The sequence below is a fragment of the Coloeus monedula genome (assembly GCF_965178545.1).
Source record: "Coloeus monedula genome assembly, chromosome: 7".
NCBI classification, from domain to species: Eukaryota; Metazoa; Chordata; class Aves; order Passeriformes; family Corvidae; genus Coloeus; species Coloeus monedula.
Genome location: NC_138787.1, coordinates 11,115,109 through 11,133,682, shown reverse-complemented (window position 1 = coordinate 11,133,682; position 18,574 = coordinate 11,115,109). Strand labels below are relative to the sequence as shown.

The 18,574-nt window shown below is 40.5% G+C and overlaps 1 protein-coding gene across 2 annotated transcripts; it reads right to left on the bottom strand.

Annotated features, from left to right (window-relative positions):
• Positions 1–1,913: 1,913 nt before the first annotated feature.
• COQ10B (coenzyme Q10B) lies at positions 1,914–12,103 on the bottom strand. 2 transcript variants are annotated; one of them, XM_082284979.1, is made up of 5 exons: positions 11,972–12,071; positions 8,484–8,630; positions 6,856–7,048; positions 4,658–4,759; positions 1,914–2,125 (listed from the first exon to the last, which is right to left on the bottom strand). In XM_082284979.1, exons 1-5 carry the CDS (start codon positions 12,055–12,057, stop codon positions 1,958–1,960), a joined length of 696 nt encoding a protein of 231 aa, XP_082141105.1. In that variant the 5' UTR covers positions 12,058–12,071; the 3' UTR covers positions 1,914–1,957. The 2 variants fall into 2 exon arrangements, with proteins under 2 accessions (XP_082141105.1, XP_082141106.1); XM_082284980.1 differs by lacking the exon at positions 8,484–8,630 and having other exon boundaries at positions 11,972–12,103.
• Between the last annotated feature and the right edge of the window lie 6,471 nt (positions 12,104–18,574).

The window sequence follows — 18,574 nt, the reverse complement described above, 5'->3', positions numbered from 1 at the left end:
ATCTGCACACAAAGCCATAGTTATGGGAGAGCCTGGACAGCCTGCTGCTGCTTCTAAGATTTAGTAGAAATTGACACTTATGCTTGAAAAAATGACAGGGCATTTCACTCCGAGAAACATTCCTTTGTCTAGAATGTTTCTCAGAAATGTAAGTGCTTTAATTTTGGTAAGAAATCTCTAAGCTGAACTGCACTACAGTTCTTTGAAATATTAAACAATGCTCTGAAAACAAGGCACGTGCACTGACTTTATTTTGCCCTTTCTTACCTGGTTGTATCACGTGCTGGAACAGGCCCAGTGTACCTTTCACAGTCCCGGGGGAAGGGAAGTGCCCTGAGGGTATCACACAGGTAAGTCTTTGCTAAGAAAGGGTTCTGGGGTTTTTAAATAGTTCCTTTGCTCAGGTGTAGTATGTGTTTACCTCCTCACCTTGAGCCTTCCATTCTTTCCTTGCTCCTTTTTGGTAAGGGGTGCAGCGTTTAGTTACTTTGCAATAGAAGTGTTGCTACGCCCCTTCCCGTGTTCTTTGACCTGATACAGCCAATAACATTGTGTAGAGTCTTTTCTGCTTTCCCACCTGCCGACTAATGGTGTTCCCAAACTTGTGTATGTTTATCTCTGATTGCCTCAACACTCAAAACTGCTTTACAGCTTCTCAGTTCTGTAAAAATGACCTTAATCCAGCTGTTGCTTTCCCCAGCTTCCTGCCCTTAATAACTATCCTTCCACAGATGGGATGTGTGACATTCTAATTTTAAGTAAAATGGTTTGAAACTGTTTCAGGGCTGTCTTTATTCTGAAACATACCTTTCTATATTAATATGCTGTTCTATAGTAACCATATGGATTACATACACTACAGACGAAGGACCAGGTTTGGTACCTGCCCTGAAGCTTCACCGAATTTCAGTAAGGAAATATGGTTATGCTGCCTTGCATTAAGTAAGGATTTAGAATCTGCTCAAACCTATTCATTTGGTTTCTTTAGAGACCAGGAAGAGAATATTTCCAGAATAGAAGTACTGAACGTGTGTTTAATCAAGATGGGCATTATCACAGTGGGCGTATGGTACTGAAAACCTCAAAGAAAAGGTTTAGTGCTCTCGTGTATGATTTATAAGGACAGCTGGCCTTGGCTGTGCTTGTCTGCAGGAAGTGCAAGGCCTCTTGTTCCCTGCTTCCAGGGAGGACAGCACTGATACCTAGTTCTCAAAGAGGTAACACTTATTTTAAAGTGTACTGTTTGCATTAGATGAGGTGGAAGTAATTAAAGTGCAATGTGTAACGGGAGCAGTGGCAAGAGGCAAGTTCAGCCTGCCAAATGTACCACACATTCCAGACAGGTCCACTGGGAGGCACTGGCTATGGCTGCGACTGCTGCACTCAAATTACAATACTCCTTATGCATACCCCTTGTGTTTCATCCCTGAAACTGGGGGAGTTCTAGAGCCGTTGCTGGTCACTCCAGGAGCAGCTGGAGACTCCTGGCTTACCTTTGCCATTCATTTGAATTGAAAGAACTACTCCTCAATGGTTGGCAAACTGTGCCCTTCTCTGGGACGCCAGTGTGTCAGTTGGTCTCTGCTTAGCCAGAGCTGGCTGAGTTGATGCTGTGAAGTTACATTCCCACAAAGTTGAGTTAATGTGTTACAGTGCTGAAACCCCCCATGAGCTTGGCTAAGGCAGAGCTCGGGCCATGGTTGCAGGAGCCGTTTGGCATTAAACGGCAGCCTGAGATAGCCTGGCTTACAGGAGCTGCCAGGTGTCTGTTACTGATAAGGCTTTAAGCTGCACTTGATTGCAGCTTTGGAACATTCTCTATAGGTCTGGCTGAGCACGTGTGTTTGGTGCAGTGTACAATCACACCCACAGCTCAGATAAGAAATAGATGCCCCAAAGGCGGAGCACGGCACTTTGTACAAACAAGTTTATAGCTGAGGTTGTTACAGTTCCCCCTTTACGTCTGATGAACTTCGTGCAGCATCAGCTCCCGAGGGATGCTGGTTTCTGGGCCGTGGAGTTTGGATGCTCTTCTTTCAAAGGCAGCAACCATCTGCTTTACAACTTCATCAAAAAATAGTGTAGCAAGTTTTGAGTGTAGAAGTGAACGAAATTCAAAAGAAATCTGTTTAAGGACATAAAATACAGTTATTTTTCCTATATATATTCAGTTGTAAAATGCTGTTACAAATAGACAACTCTATTAAAGAATGTCCAGTGAAGGCTGCAGGTAAGTTGTAGGAGAACAGTTAAAACCGAGGAATAGCTGAATGTGGCTGAGAAGAAAACCCATATTCCTTGGTCTGAGGACTGTACCCCTGGGCTTTTCCATCAGAAGAATCCTTTCATTCAGTTCTCTGATGTAGTCATTTACATTTGCCTAAACTGCCTTTAATAAATGATGCATGACAAAACAGGCTTGGGATAATGAAAAACTACTGACAAACGCTGTTATTTTGTGCACAGAATTCACTTTGGGGGACAAAAGTTGTCTGAAGAAAGTCGTGCATGCCAAGACAGCAGACTAACAGGTAAGCTGGAGCATGCCCAAGAAACTTAAAAGCGGCTTGAAATAGTTACCTATTAAATGCCAATATTTTAAATCAGTCTTTCCTTATTGCTGGCAGTAGTTATGGTAGGTTCAAACAAGCAGTGTAATGACTAAAACTACAAATTTGGTTTGTGTGTCAGATCTCCCACCTGAACAGCTCCCACTCCTAACCTGACAGGGACAATCAATGAAATGGATTGGGATTTAAGTAATTTTTGTCGTTCCAGAGAAATCAGTATATTTGATGCCACAAGGAGCAAATACAGCTTCTCCTCAATTCTTTATGAGCAATGCATGTTAACTGCAAAGCAGTAGCACAGGAGTAATTAAACAGCTTGGCCCATAAGCCAAGTGTAGCTTCATTTACATTTGCTTGACCTCAAGCATCAGTAAAATTAAAGTGCCTCTTGCAAGTCTGAGAGCTGTCATTTAGGGCATGCAGGGTTCTGCAGAGCGGGGGATAATGAGTGTGGCATCCTGTTCAGCAATTATGTAAATCTTGAGGTGTGGTATACATTAATGAAGGTTGCAGGTGGTAAAAATGGTGGTGTGCTTCAGTCAATGAACCAAATCATTTCAGAGCTGAAACCAAACTAGGAAAGTTCCCTGCTGTATGTGGATGTCTCCTGGAATCAGGCTGGCACAACAGGGTACAGCAGCTTGTGGGAACCAGCATAGCCTGAGACTCAAATAACATTTTCTAAAGCAAACAAGCATTCTTGAAATCAAAGTTTTCTCTTGAATATCTGTAATTGCAGGGCCTGTTTTGAGGAGTTTGTTGTGAAATTCTTATCATCCTTGCCTGCATGTGCCTGCCAGCAGGGCAGTCACTGGCAGGGGTTAAGCTCAGCTGACTGCACTGGCTTCTGCTGCCTCACAACAGGGTAAGCAGTAAGATGTGTTGGTACTGTTCCCCCAAGAAAATGAAAACGTCCATATCCAGTTCAGTTTTGATTCCCTTTAACTGAAGTTCTTGACCTGAAATGTCAAAATGTGGCTTTAGTTTGGGGAGGTGTGGTGTTGTTTTCTCACCGAGCTTGTACTTAGATTGTAGGGTTTAAATAGTTCTTTAATTCAAGTTTTTTAACTGATTTATGGCTTGGGTTAAAAGACAGCTTATATATTAGTAGAAAGACCTGACACTTACTTGCCTAACGAAATACAAATAACATGCAAACAATTTAAAAATGTGGTTCTTTGAGTGCCTGTAGATTAATTTTTACTGTTGAACTGTATGAAGTGCAATACAGCAATAAACTGGAAGTTAATAACCCAAGGAGGTTAATGTGCTAGTTTAAAAATACTCCACAAGCTTTCTTCTATTTACTGAGGATAATTTTCCAAGTAGAGTATTCCAGTAGATGGCAGCAGGATTAGCCCATCTCTGTGTACCTTTGCAGCCTGTTACAACACCCAGCTCAATGCAACACCTACACTTTGTTGTAAAACGCAAGAAAAAAAATGTGATGCCAGACAAAACACACAACATGGAAAAGCAGTAACTCGAATGGAAAACAACCTGTCTGGGAGTGAGATCAGGCTAAACCAGGTACTGGATTTAAAGAGCAATAGTTTTGGGCTGCAGTGGTATCCCATCATGGAATAGAGAGACAGAAAAATCTATTACAATTCTATTAAAGAAAGAAGGAGTAAGGTTTAAAATACATGAACGAATAAAATTGGAAGACATGAAATTAAACTGACCAAACTGCCCCCCAAACAGGACAGATGGCAGAACATCAATTTTCTGGTACCAAGAACATTTAGGTTGTAATTAAAGGAAATAGCAAAGCATATTTAGCATTTCTCCTGTATTTGACTGTCAAAAAACTTCAGTGTGTTTAGAACTGTAGGGTGAGAGGTGCCTGTCCTAGACTGTTTCGTGATACCTGGGCACCTCACAGAAGGCTCTAAAGGACACCAAAGTGGTTTCCAGCAGTAAAGTTTGCAAAATATTTTTTGGACAGAATTAACTAAAGCTAACTTGTTTTCTGTGTACATGTGCTTAAAGAAATAGTACAGGCATTTTAAAAAGCCTTCTCAGTTGAAGATAAGTGTTTTTATGTGCTTCTCCTAGCACGTGGTAGTTTTAATTACCATACTTACTGAAAAATCCAATGTACACGTCCTTGGATAACCAGGGATACCTGGGCTCAAACGCCACACTGTTTCCAAGTGATTAAAGAGTTTTCCATCTGTGCATGATGCCTAAAATAAAATTTTAAAAAATCAAGCTACAATTAGGCTTTTACAAATGTGACAAACAGGTATTACTGAACTTGTGTTTGCATTTTGCTAAATAGTGATGGTCATGGCATAGTTAAAGTTGTTCTTGCAGCACAGGCAGAGTGAGCTCGTGTATGCACAGTGTCAATTATGGCAAAATAACTGAAGTCCTTTCAAGGGAGAGGAAACATTTGTGTGTTGAATGTCACAGAACAGATCTGTGGCATGATGCATAGAACATGCAAATACACAACCTCAGCTGGCTTGGAATTTGTAGAGAACATTTCTGTAGCTGTTTTTTTTTTTTTTACAAGTTCTTATTGTTACCCCAAGCAGCTCTGCTCCAAGAGAGTGCCCCCAGGGAATAGGTGTTGCTTGGGCTGGAAAGCTGTGGTAAGGTGACTCATCTCAAAGACTAATCACCAGCACAAAAACACCTACATTTTTCTTTCCAGGAATGAGAAAATGCTTGGCCTTGCTACTTCTACATCAGAAAGGGAAAGAGTAGAAGGAAGATTAAACACAAAGAGCTGGGCCTGCTCTTTCCTACTGCTGTCAAAATGGCAGGAAAAATAGGAAAACTGCCGCTGTGTCCCCCTTCCTCCCAGTCTTAAAAGCAGCAAACTCACTCCATGGTTTCCCCCTCAGCAAAAACTGCTGTTAACAATCTGATTTTTCCATTGTTTAAGCCCCAGACAAAGGAAAAGTTTTAAGCAACAAACCCATTCCCATTTTGTGCCTGACCACTGTGCAAGGTGCCTTTGCCTGGAGTTACTCGAGAGGAGAGTGAAATAGTCCAAGCACACAATCACTTCCCTAGAAATGTTCCTGCAGTTCTGTGGACATAATGTAAACCTCTAGGAAAAGTAACTGCAGCAGAGAACAGGCTAATGAGTCTCAGGGGAGGAAATCTGAAGAAATGGTTTTCCTCACCACTTTTGTAGGGTTTTTTTCTGAGACAAGAATGCTTATTTTGAGTGAATTAAGTGGGAAAAAGAGGTGGTAAGCCAATCTGATAGCTATATGAAAGAAAAAGGCCTGTCTTGTCAGGGAACAGTAGAAAAGGAAAGCTCTCAGCATGTAAAGCACAGATTTTCCATTATAGCTACTCAACTTTTTTAAATAAAGGGAGAAAAATCTTTTTTCTTTCCAGAATCAATAAGGATATTGAATAAAGGCACTTTGCATATCCCTTTTCCAATTTACATCTCCCCTGTACTTCAGAAACTCATTTTCTGTTAAGTGTCTCTTATTAGGCAGCCTAGAAAAGAATAGTGAAATAGAATTTTCAAACAATTATATTGAACAGCAATCAACTGCTATAATTTCCAGTAATTATTCCAAACCAATCAGGATCTGCCAGGGGAGAGGCAGTTTTGCTATAAGGAATCTGTCCTGAGCCATTCTTTACTAAAACAGATTTGAACATATAAGGCAAACAAATAAGGCATCATTTAAAATGTCTTCCTTGACACTTTTCTACTTTTCTCTTAATTATGGCTCTTGAAAAGCTGAAAGGAGAAATACAACTGCTTCTCTTCTGAACAAATTAATTGTAAAAAAATTGACTTTTAATCCACACTTCTGTCTTCTCATCAATATACTGAATAACAGTCTCTTCAGCACATCCTACACTTAAGGCTTTTCATATTAACTAGTTAAAATTTTGAGAAGAAAAGTAATGACAGATAGCAACTTTGTTAAGGCATCAGAAGCTAGAGTTGTCAGATAACTTTTAACTGAGTACTAATTTTGCATTTAGAGAGGCTTGGACAAAATTATTAAAAAAAAAAGCAAAAAAGTTATATCTTCATTTAATAGCTGCCAGCTTCTCCAGCAAAGGCAAATTAAAAAGCAATTCCCTTTCCTCCCTCACGTGGCAGGTTATATTTTAAAAGCACATTCAAATTCTCCCCAGTTTATCTAAAGTCTTTAAAGAAATGCAACACAAGTTTTGAGCCACACAAAGAACTTCCAGCATCGATTTTGTTTTGAAGCAAGATGTTCCCGGAATATTCAAATTTCAACAAACAAAAGTTAAGGAAAATTATGGTTAGGAACAAAAAAAATGCAGTTACCTTAACTAAATGTGGTCTCACTAGGGTTACAATTGATGTGTATCTCTCTACTACAGGAGGGAATCCTATTTCTAGCTGTGCTTTGCAGTACCCAGAGCGCTTCGAGAGTACGTCTGACTTTTTACACCAGGGAACAAAGAGTTTGTAATTCTCCACAACGGCAACAACTTCATACATTTCCTGCATGGAATACCTGGAAACAGACACACGTACATTACAGTTACAAGGTATTTTAACTTCAAATTCAGTATTTAAAAAGTTTCAAAGATGTGTACATGGCATAGGCAGTTCAAAGGTGGACACAGTCACTGCCACTGATTTTGGAAATTGAAAATGCAGCTTTGATAATTAAGAGGAAAGAAAAGTAATTGCTGGTAATTGCTTTTGCATAAAGAAGCAAAATATCCCATACCATCCAGCAGTACCATTAGTGAACAATGAACCTAGTGCCTGCTACTTTCTGCAATATCAGGTAAATATGCATACATTTCAAATGGAAACATTTCTTTTGCAGCAAAGCTGTGTCTTCACTTAAGCAGATCGTGGACATTCCCCACAAAAAAAGAAAAATCCACACTTCATGGCTCCCAAGACAAGGTGTACCAAAACTCAAGTACTATATTTCATAAGGTTTAAACAGAGGAGCACTACCTTCCATATTTTAGCCCAAGTGAAAAAAGTTAATTAAAAACCAGATGCAATGGAAAAACCTTCCAGCATCACAGAATGGTTGAGGTTGGAAGGGACCTCTGGACCTCATCTTGTCTAACACCCCTGCTCAAGCAGGATCTTGAAATCAGATGAAACAATATTAAGGCAACATTTTAGTTGATTCTGCTGTAACGTGGCAAAGTATTAGATAGCTGTGGTTTTTAATTTTTCATTCTGACTCTGAAACAGATGGGATTAAGCATGTGCTTAATTTCCTTTAAAATGAAGCATATGTTCAACAGTACTCAGCAGTGAGGGCTATTGGACAAAGGCCCTTTTTAAGTGACTAGGCAAGATCTGTTACAGTTCAAGAAGTATCACAAAAAGGAATGTTAAGTATAGTCAAAAAATATGCTAATAAACAGTTCATACTGTTGTGGACCAGAGACTGGGGGCAGATCCCAGTATCATTAAATGAACTGGGATTTTCCCACTAGCTCTAAGGCAAAAAAGTTTTCAAAATCTTTTTCTGTGTCTAAGTTTCTTCATCACATAACTGATTCCACTCCTTCCTTAAAAGAAAGAAGAAAATCTTGATAAGTATAACATAATGTAAGTGCAAACATTAGCATGTATTTGGGAGAGAATGGAACAGAGTTTTCATACCTGTTGGTTTATTCATATTTTACTAGGTGAAATTATAGTGTATTACTCCATTTCAAGGTTGGTTTTGTTTCATTATGGAATAGAACAGTTATTTCTGCTGTTTGTTGCCATGGGCCAAGGGCTTTGGGTAGGAACTCTTTTTATACTCAGTTTCAGACTGGTGAACCTGTTTTCTACAAACTCCTTTCTAAGCTCCAGCTGGGCAAAGTCACAGCAACGTGGGTCTTTTGAACTACTAGTGTTTTGGATTAAGTACAGTAAATACAAAATCAATAAGCATTTAAAGTCTCTTTCCACAGTTTTATACCAACCCTATAATTCTTCTTTCAGAATATTCTTTTCTTTTATTTATTAGTGGTGCAGCAACATTGAAGAAATTTCTTGAAAAAGTATGACTCATTACAGGTACTTGCAAAGGAGAGGTTCTGGTCATCAGAATACCACAAGAAACCAAGTGCCTGAAACAGGGGAAATGCTTTTAGATGTGCTTCATATCAGCAAAATAAATAACAGCGCATTCAGGTAAGACAGTCTCTTGTAAAACATTACAGAAAACATCAGCCAGATGGAAAAATGAAAGCTCGTAACAATATACAAACTGCCAAAAACACAAGGGGCACCTTTTTTTTTCACTTCAGAGAAACTAAAAATAGCCCCCAGTCATGACAAAAGTAACTGGCAGAGTGAACTACAAAGGGCCTCATTAACCACTGGCTTCATGGCAGCTTCAGTTCACGTTCAAGTCTCACATGCACTTACTTTGCAGAACAGGCTTTATTAATAGCAACATCAAGGCATAGTTTGCAATACTTTACCCTTTTGGAATACACAAAGTAGAGAAGGTTTCACTTGGAGACAGAAAGCTGAACTCTGCTATAATCCCTCTGCTGCCACTCTTCTCTTAAAAGGACAATTTCATTTTAAAAGTCCTTTCAGAAGGTGCTTTGTTTACCCAGCTTTCAACACTTCCTTCAGAAAATATCACCAGAACCTTGGACACAGTGTTTTTATAAGTAAAACTTTACAAATTACCTTTCAAAGTACTAGCAATTCTAAGATTGGGCCTCAGGGTTCTCTGTGAACATCTACACCAAAATCTAACAAATATTCATTGTGTTTAACAGCTCTGCTAAATTATTGATTTTGCTCAGATCAAGTCAGTCAAAATGCAAAATGCTGCCTCAAAAGCTCTGTATTTTGGCACCAGGAAAGTAAAAATGCCACCATTTGCCTTCAGTGATTCTACAAAGATAAGCTAAAGAGTAACCCAGGTCTTCTACTGATCTTCCTCCAATTATACAATCATGACTATACTTCTGGATTCACATGGTTAAAAATTGAACCAATCTCCTCTACTTAGAACTAGGGTTCTTCGGAGTTTGGTTGGTTGTTTTGTTGGTTTTTTTAAACAAAATGAACAGCCTTTTTTCTTTGTTTACCAAGCACCAAATCAGTCAGCAAATTAGTTACCAATTTTGAATTAAATTGAATTCATTAAAATTAACAATATGCTCTTTAAAAATCAACGTAATTTAGAATTCTAAAGAAATACAGTAGTTACCCATGACTGAGTACATCAGCTCATATGGTCACTGTATTAGGAGACAGGTAAAGAATAAATTGATATTGAGTTATGAGGAAAATAATCATCATTAGCAACTGGTTAGAAACAATCTGTACAGACTTTTTAAAAAACAACTGTGGAACTGGGATATGAAGCATGATGACTGACAACACATTGTAATCATTGCAGTTGAAAAGAAACTAAGATGGGACAGAAGTATTGTGTCAAAATGGAGAAAGTGTAAGTCCACTTTAAAAGCCTTTAGACGTCTCTGCAAATATTTGTAACAGTATCTCAAGGGATGTGGACAAAATCTGTTTTTTTCCAGACAGACTGTTCAAGACTGTTAAGGAAAAGCTTTGACAGGAATGCTGGAAGGGTGCCAGTAACATTGTAGCTGCCTCAACCAGATTCACAGAAGGTGTTCAAATGTTCCGATCTCATTCTGCACAGCTGACTTAAATTCCTTTATATGGGGCTATGTACAGGACACAGTCCAAACCAGTCACCAGGGTTTGTCTCTCGGTTTGTTTTTTACTGTAATGCTGTGCTAGTATTGTTTCATGCAGTTTTATCTAAACCTGTTTCAGCCACAAGACTGAAAAACAATCCCAACAAATAAACTCTCAGCTGCTGAAAGACACTGTCCTTTTCACAAATGCAGTGCCATTCGAGGAAGGCAAGGTTAAGAGGTTATAATGCTAACAACTATGGTGACACTCCCAATTTTATCTGAAGAACAGATGCTGTGAGAATGTGGTGGGCTAGGTCCCAGTTTAGGAAAGCAGATCTCTTTATGAAATCCCTTGGTTTCCATGGACTGTCAGCAGACATTTTTGTGAACCTGACCTGGGCCACTGAAGAAAAGCCAAGTCCATGCTAGAATTCAGACACACCTGCCACCTCTGTACTTATCCTCTGCCAGTGACAGAACCATCTCCACTCACTCCTGCCACTCACTGCTTTCTCCCTAAGCACTTGAGGACTGGTCACAGTACCAGCCAACTCCCATGACCTGAAAAGGAAGCATTTCTGGTGTATGACATGCACGTGTAAGTGATCTATATTCAGTGATTATTTTTTTAAAATAACAGCAGAATTTTCTAAGCCTGAAGATTACCATTTTTGAAAAAACGTCTCTCTTAACTCCTCAGTGTAAAGACTGAAATTAGTGCCAGGAGCATGCCAGGGCAATTATATTTATTGTACCCCAACTGACACTTTCATCAGGTTAGTGATATCTGATTTTATGGTCTGTGAGTTGATCCCATTCAAATTCTTTTCCAACAGCTGTTCGTATCCCAAAAAAATGAGTGTACCATCAAGTGTCCTCATGAGCATTTCAGTCTGATTAAGTACACAAGACTAATTTACCACCTGAGCCCTTGAAGCTTGCTACTGAGCACAGTGAGGTTCTGCCGGGCTGGCAGCAGGCACAGAGTGCACTTCGGGGACAGCTGCAGGAGTGAAGCATCCCCAGCTCCAAGGCTGCAAGTAACACAGCACTGGGTTTGATCCATAGCTGCCAAGATCCTTGCAGCTTCCATGAGAAACATTTTTAAACTTAGTTTGCAAGCAGTTATTTAATGGGTTTCATTATACCAAACACCTTCCCAGCAATTGATTTTGCCCCGGAGATTCTAATAAACTACTCTTTGAAACATCCATTTTATTTACCAGGACAGAATGAATTTAATATTGCAAACAGAACCCTAAGATTATCCCACAAAGGATATACAGTAAAAAACGTGGTCCAATGTTATGTTATACCACTGCACAGTTAACAGTTCTGTCAAATGACTGCATGAAATTTGACATCATGAACTAATCTCTATTCCACTTTTTGACAGTTTTTACGAGGACAAAAGAGTTTGGTAAAGAAACACAGCAGCACTGCCCCAACAGTGGTAACAGGTGAACCTTTTCTTTTATACTGATTTTCAAATCGCTCTCTCTCTCATCTGCTTGCTCTTTTTTTTTTTCAGTTCTAAGGTTAACTCTTCCCCAAAGCATATTATTTTTCTCAAGTTGTTGCAGCCAGCCTTACAAATGCTCAGGTGAGAAGGAACGTGTTGCATTACATGAAGGGCAAATAACCGGGCGCTTCCTCAGTTTTTAACTCTTTTGACAGATCACAACTCTACCACTGGCTTGGGCAAAGAAGAGGCGAGTTTCTAGCCAGGAAACCGGCCCGTCTCTGTCACGCTCGCGGTCACCGCGCCTCGCCCCGCGTACCTGGCGGCGGCCCCTCGGGCCAGCGCCCTGCCCAGCGCCGCGCCGCTGCGCCACATCCCGCTGCGCCACATCCCGCTGCGCCACATCCCGCTGCGCCACATCCCGCCCGCGCCGCTCGCCGCCTGTGGCCCTGGCGCGGGGCCGGCCCGCCCCGGCTGCGGGGGCGCGCGGTCACGGGACAGCGCGCGCGGCCGCGGCGCTCTGCCTGATTGGCCCGGCAGCGCGCGAGTCCCGCGCGCGGCCATAATTGGCCTTCTGCGCGGGGGGCGCCCCCACCGAGTGGCGGGAGCGGCTTCGGTGTCGGCCCCGTGTCCGGCCCCGTGTCCCGCAGAGCGCCTGACCCGGGGGCTCCGCGTGAGGAGTCGCTGGTGCGCGTCCCGCTTTTGCTCGGTGCGTGCGCAGGGTTACGGTCAGCAGCAACCACAGAGCGCCGTTCGAGCACAAGCTGAAACAAAGAACTTACTACTTAACGCTCTCTCGTGATTCCCCTTTCAGATACAGGCTCCCTCAAGGAATCCGTGTTTTACAGTTACACTGCGATCGGAGACCTACTGTTTAAATACAACTCAACACACATTTCATATTTTGTGTAATATGTGTTACACATAAATTGTTAAAAGGTAAGACTGCAAAATCTATTTTCTTTTTTTTTTTTTTTTTTAGTACCAGGTATAGTCTTGACTGGGAATCTTGAACTAAGACTAGTATTTTCACGTCCTGAATTTGAATTGTGTCTGGGCTGTATGCAGTAGAAAACGAGCCTGGATACATTGCCAGCAATGTCCCTTCAACTACGGGAGGAACCCCTTCCCACGCATTTAAATGCAACTAGAATTTTACACTCAGTGTAAATGAAGCAGTTTTAGTTCAAGCTGCTGAATGCATTAAGAAGTGAGAAGATTTCTGGACAGAAACAACAGTTCAATTATATAAGCCTACAACAACATCCTCTTCAGAAAATTGATCCTTTTTAATTATCCCAACGTCCTTGCCATTAGCAAAACCACTCATTATTAAATAAGCACACAACCAATTTGGATGACAGAGACTAAATGGAGCAGCTTTTATTTACCGCCTCAGGGTATGGTGTGTCTCAGATAAGCTGTCCTGCAGCATATTTCTATTAACTTGTTGAAAACCAGAAATAAGTAAAAACCCATGTTCTCCAGTGCAGCTGAAAAACAAACTGCAAAGCCAGAAATAAAAACAAAACCCCAATCCTACCTTGTCACCCTCTCCTCTAACCCTTATTACTAAACCTCATCTGTGTGTTTTGCAACTTCCATGAGTGCTGCTGTTATTTGCTGGATTCTGTGCCTGGGAATGTGTTCTGTGTCTGTCTTTCTAGTTTGCTCTGCGATTAGGAAAGATAGATGTCGCTCAGTGTTTAGAATAACTGAAGAGTCAGGTGTTGAGAAGTCTGAGCTGATGGATGTCTAAGGCACTTTGAGGGGTTTTTGCCTTTTTTGTTTTCTCTTGGTAGGCTCAGGATTGAAGTTCTTAAACCTTGTTTGATATCTGTTGCTGGAAGAGAAAGTTGCATTTACTAACTTTGACAGGAGGAGTGGCCCAAATTAATCCTTAACACCAGAGGGATGCAAGAAATTTCTGATACACTAGAAAGAGATGTACTGTACACAGGGGTTTTTTTCTAAATGCTACTTGTTGTAACACTACTATCGTTAGGTTAGGTTTAAATTTTGATTATGAGGTTTATACTATTAAAAACAATTAAGAATTTTAAGGACATCTTTCAGTGGGCAGAGAGTCAATATTCCATGAGGAGAGCATTTCCCCGTGTAAAAAAAAGCTATTTTTTATTCAGCTCTATTCCTACAGATGACTGAAAAGAGTAGCTGGTTTAGAATGTTCCTTGGGCAGCCAGAGATATGCTGAGTGTGAGAAATGAGACAACTCTTAAAAAGATTAATTTATTGAAAACAGAAAAATTGAAAAATTACAGAAATGAAAAAAAATATAAAAATTTGGGATCCTATGGCTCGGTAGATGGTATGCCCCAGGAGCGCAGGGATATGAGATCTTCTGGCTGAGACAGCACTAGACCTCAGGTAGAGAAAAAGAACTTGCAGTGCTGGGTTGACTTAAAAAAATTACTAAAAGCCCCTTAAAAGGGGTAAGGCTTTTAATGCCCAGCACCGATGTCTCCCACAGCTAGTCTGGAAAGAGCAAGAGGGGAAGAGAGAAGAGAGCCCGCCTCTCGGCTTCGCCCTTTTTATAGTTTTTGCTCCGCCCCCAGTCCGCCCACAGCCCGCCCCTTCGGTCCAAGGCGATTGGTGCTTTCCCTTTGATGGATCATCTCTGACCACCAATGGCTCATCGTTGTCAAGGGGGGGGGGGGTGGTATCAGTTAGAGATAAGGGAATACAATGCCTTCATTAAAATTCAGGTATTCAGGTTGCCATGGAACTTGCCTGCAGAGTAATGGCTGTAGCTAAAAATAGCTGCTGGCTATTAAGACTGGGTGGGGTTTTGGCCTTGGAATCAAAATGCAAGTGAAACACTTACAAAAAGTATTAAAATACATCCAACACACCTCAAAACACTTGTAAAAGTATACAGTAAACACAGGAAAGGTAACTCTTATGGTGTACCAGTGGTTTGTAGCTTGAAAAGGGGCAAGTTTGTGATTTTTAACTGGGAAAATTTTAACTGGGAAGGGTGCAACTCTATTAATAAACTAAACAAATGGAAACACTGATAATAGAACTGGATTTTTGTACCTGGGCTGATGGGTTAATTGTAACATTCAATTTAAAAATAATTAACTCAAAATTAATTATTTAAAGCACTTAATATGCAAAGACCAAACACAAATAGGGATTTCATGTATGACACTGAGGAAAGCAAAAATATAGCCATTGTGTTCCTGTTTATAAATGAGTTTTGAATAATACTTGCCTTTGAAAGATCTCAAAATATCTCACAATTATACATGTAGGCTGGGAAAAATGATCTACAAGCATGGGTGATAATTAAGTTGCTAGTTACATGATCTGCAAATGATGCAGCTAGGAATTAGATTTACTATTTCACACTCAAGTGGATTAATCAGAATATAGAATCACATAAATTTTCTTATATTTCATACAGCATCAGTGAACTTGGTGTTAGTAGTAATTGAAGTATTTGGCTGTAAATTTGTTGTGTAAAGGATTAGACTTGTTAGACCTTCGTAAGATTTTGATGGACCTGTAAATCCAAAAAAGGTTTAAATCTCTGTGCACACTTGCTCACAGCCAGTTTTGAAATTCAGCTTCTCTGTTCTTACCCACTGTCCCACTACCAAAATGGTACTGTCTGTATTTATTTAACTTCTAAGGAAGAACACGATCTGCAGTAAACCACACAGACCCCGGGCTCAGCTCGGGCAGGCTGGGGGGAGCATTGCTGCTAGGGGAGGGCCGTGTCTGCAGCAGCCCTTACCCAACCACCCTGCCCCTGCCAGCCCTGGGGAGCTGTGCTAGCTGGGACACAGGGCCTGAAGCCTGGTGCCTCTTGGCAGAAAATCTACAAAAAGACCCTCAGACTCCCTCAGGGGAGCCCACAGGACTGTGGGAGCACAGATGACAGTCCCATCCTCTCTTTGATTTATGCTCCTCAGCCCATCCTTACCAGCAGTGACAAAAAGCAGGGGTGGTTTGTGTCCAGGTTATGGACATCCTGCAGAACACAAAGCAGCCCTCATTTGAACTCCTGCAGAAAGCCTATCATCTAAAGGGTGTTTTTTAACTCACTGGCTTTCCAATGACAAAAAGGATCCTTTCTACATTATTTCTTCTTGACATCAGCAGCAAAAATGGGACTGGAAGGGATTTTATTTCATGCTATTTTTTCTTGCTCATATTGTGTGAGAAGTTTCTACAGAGTTGAAGCATAGCTGCTGCTGTTAAATATCTCCTCTTTTTGTTTTAAGAACTACTGCCCTTATCTTTAATAGACACATGAACGTCAGTGAACTGTCCCTGGCCCATGAAGCTAAGCACAGACCCGAGGCAGAATGAAGGATAGTAGTTTAGATCAAGTTTGTAGCTTTTTGTATGTCAGCTCATTGTAGAGTTGTTTATAGCGTTTGGGGGGGGTGGAAATGAATACAAATAGAAAGTCTTTTTTGGAAGAAGCAGCACGAGGGTGTAGTCAAAAGCCTGCCTTCTTTGAGTGCACCAGTACCTGAAACTTCTACTGGCACAATAGATGGGGTCAATCAAGGACAGGCAAACAGTCTGGATACTTCTTTCAGCAGCAGTGCCAGCTAGTGACAGCTTAAGCTGCCCATGAAATTGGACCTGAATCTTACATAAAGCGGGACCTCGAAGGTCTGTTACTTAGGTATTGTAGATACAAAAATGCTGCTAGCAAGGATTTTATTGCTATTTTCTAAATCCGTGAGAGACTTTTCTCTCTCACAGAAGAGGCAGCAGAGTTCTGTAAACAATTAAACACCTGCAACCTTGAGAAGTCTTGTTTATAGTACAGTAGAAAAATATTTTGACAATGGATGTTTTAGGATTTTAGCCAGTCATCCCCAAGGGGTGGCTGATCCTTTGTCCAATTAGACTATGAAGAAAAAAAATCTATAAAAGAGTTTGTACAATAATTAAATAAATCAATCTTGTTGCACAATTCCTGCCTGCTTGATCTTCTCTCCTCCTCCTCCCTATGGCGGTGGGACATGGTAATATACCCTAGGGCATTTTTAATAAGGTATGATTCCAGATCTGCAAAGCTTATGGGCTCTTAAATCCAATCTGTTTCAAATCCATACAGGAATCTCAGTGAACTCTGTGTACACTTGTATGTGTGGGAAAGGGACGGGAACTCAGTTGGACTAGTAAACCACTAAGTAACAGCCCTGTCCGTATCCTGTGGAAGCTGTGTGAGGGAGTTAATGTTCAGGAGGCAAAAGTACATATTCAGGGATTTGACAGGCAGACACAAAGAACCTGGGGCAGCATACAGAATTTGGTGGAAAAGCAGGGAAGAGACACAAGCAAGAAGCATTTTTCTCATTGGTTCATCACAGCACAATTCCTGTTAGCTCTCCCTTTTACGTGTGAAATGGCACATTCCAAAATGAATACTTTAAAGTGTTCCTTGGGACCTCGTCCCTGAGCTCAGCTCTGTTTAGTAACAGGAGAAATGTAATATTGCAACTGTTCTGCTTAACGTAAGTTGGAAGTCAGGCTGAAGAAACAAGAGAAAGTTACTGCAAATTGATCTTCGTGGTGAATGTGAGCATGTGACATTTACTTAAAATAGTTACATGCATTAAATTCTTGCAGTAGGGAATTAGTTTGCCTCAACCTTACTGTCACATGTCCCTGGGCAGCTTGGTAAATATCTCCTTTTGTAGCCTTTGACTATGTGCAAGTGCATCTTTCTAGAAATGCAGAATGTGAGTTTAATAACACTGAGAATAAAGAACAGAAGACCTTCTGCACCTTCAAATGACAGTCACCCTTAGGAACATTTGAGTACATGTAGTTATGTAAATTATTACAAGCAGAACTGTTCAGCAAGTTCCTGCAAACCAATCAATACAAAGACAGATCTTTAGATCAGTTGGCTAATCAAATACATGTATTAACACAAACACATGACCTTAGCATTATTTCTTTTAAGACAACCCTCAAAATGCCATAATGTGAGCTACCAAGTTTTGTAAGAGGAGTGATCAGCAGGGAGTCAATATGAGTCTTGCCATCATGTATTTATCTCCCATTTTGGAAATAGTTTATGCATTTTACTTGATCTAAAGTTCTCAAGTTGACTTCACTTGTTGCAAAAACTTCTAAGGAGATTAAGGATTTAGCAGTTGTACAATAAAACTGCATGACAGTAAATAAACTATGTAAGTTTGCATATGACACTGAGTTATGCAGTATCATTGATGCATTGTATCATTAAGCAACTGTGGAGTTTTTCCTTAGGTTGTGTAGCCAGCCTTGATGTTTTACTACTACTAAAAGTTGGGAGAATAAAAAATTAGTTTGTTCACGATACTTGACTGTAAGGGAGAGTTCCCAGGGCTTTGCATCTGGACAGAATCAATCCTATTCAGTTATTAAATACACGACAGACAGCGATGCTGAAATGTGTGTCTGTCACATCAACAGAACTGGGGGGAAAAGTTAATAATTCCCAAATGAAATGTGGAAGCAGTGTGAGGTCAGTTATTGTAGAACAGCTAAACAATTTGTTTACATCCCCACCTAGGTCACGTCTGTAAACACCTGATGGTTCCTTCTCTCTTCTAGACTATATTGAGTTTGCCCACGTCTCTGTTGAACTCCATCAGTGGCTTTGACTGAGCTAAGTAAAGTGAAATGATTGCTTTCCAGGTTTTGTATGCAACACAATTTTTAATGGCCTGGAGTAAGATTTACTTCCACTGCAGCAGCATGTTGCTACGGATATAGCTTTGATCTGCTTATACCATGTAATCAGTTTTTGACTGGTTTTGCCACTTTGAATTCATATAGTGACTTAAAATTCCAATATGTAATAACTTCCGCTTTTTGTTGCTAAAGCTTTCCTCCTTGATCTTAGATTATTTCATGTATGAATCAATGTAAGATGATTCTC

Excerpts from the sequence above, each read along its gene's own strand:
- COQ10B (XM_082284979.1), bottom strand. The coding sequence starts at position 12,057 with ATGTGGCGCAGCGGGATGTGGCGCAGCGGGATGTGGCGCAGCGGCGCG. Across the intron at positions 8,631-11,971 it reads GCCCGAGGGGCCGCCGCCAG|GCACTTGGTTTCTTGTGGTA; the intron begins GTACGCGGGGCG and ends CCCCTGTTTCAG. Across the intron at positions 2,126-4,657 it reads CGTGTACATTGGATTTTTCA|ATTTCTTTTGAATTTCGTTC; the intron begins GTAAGTATGGTA and ends GTCCTTAAACAG.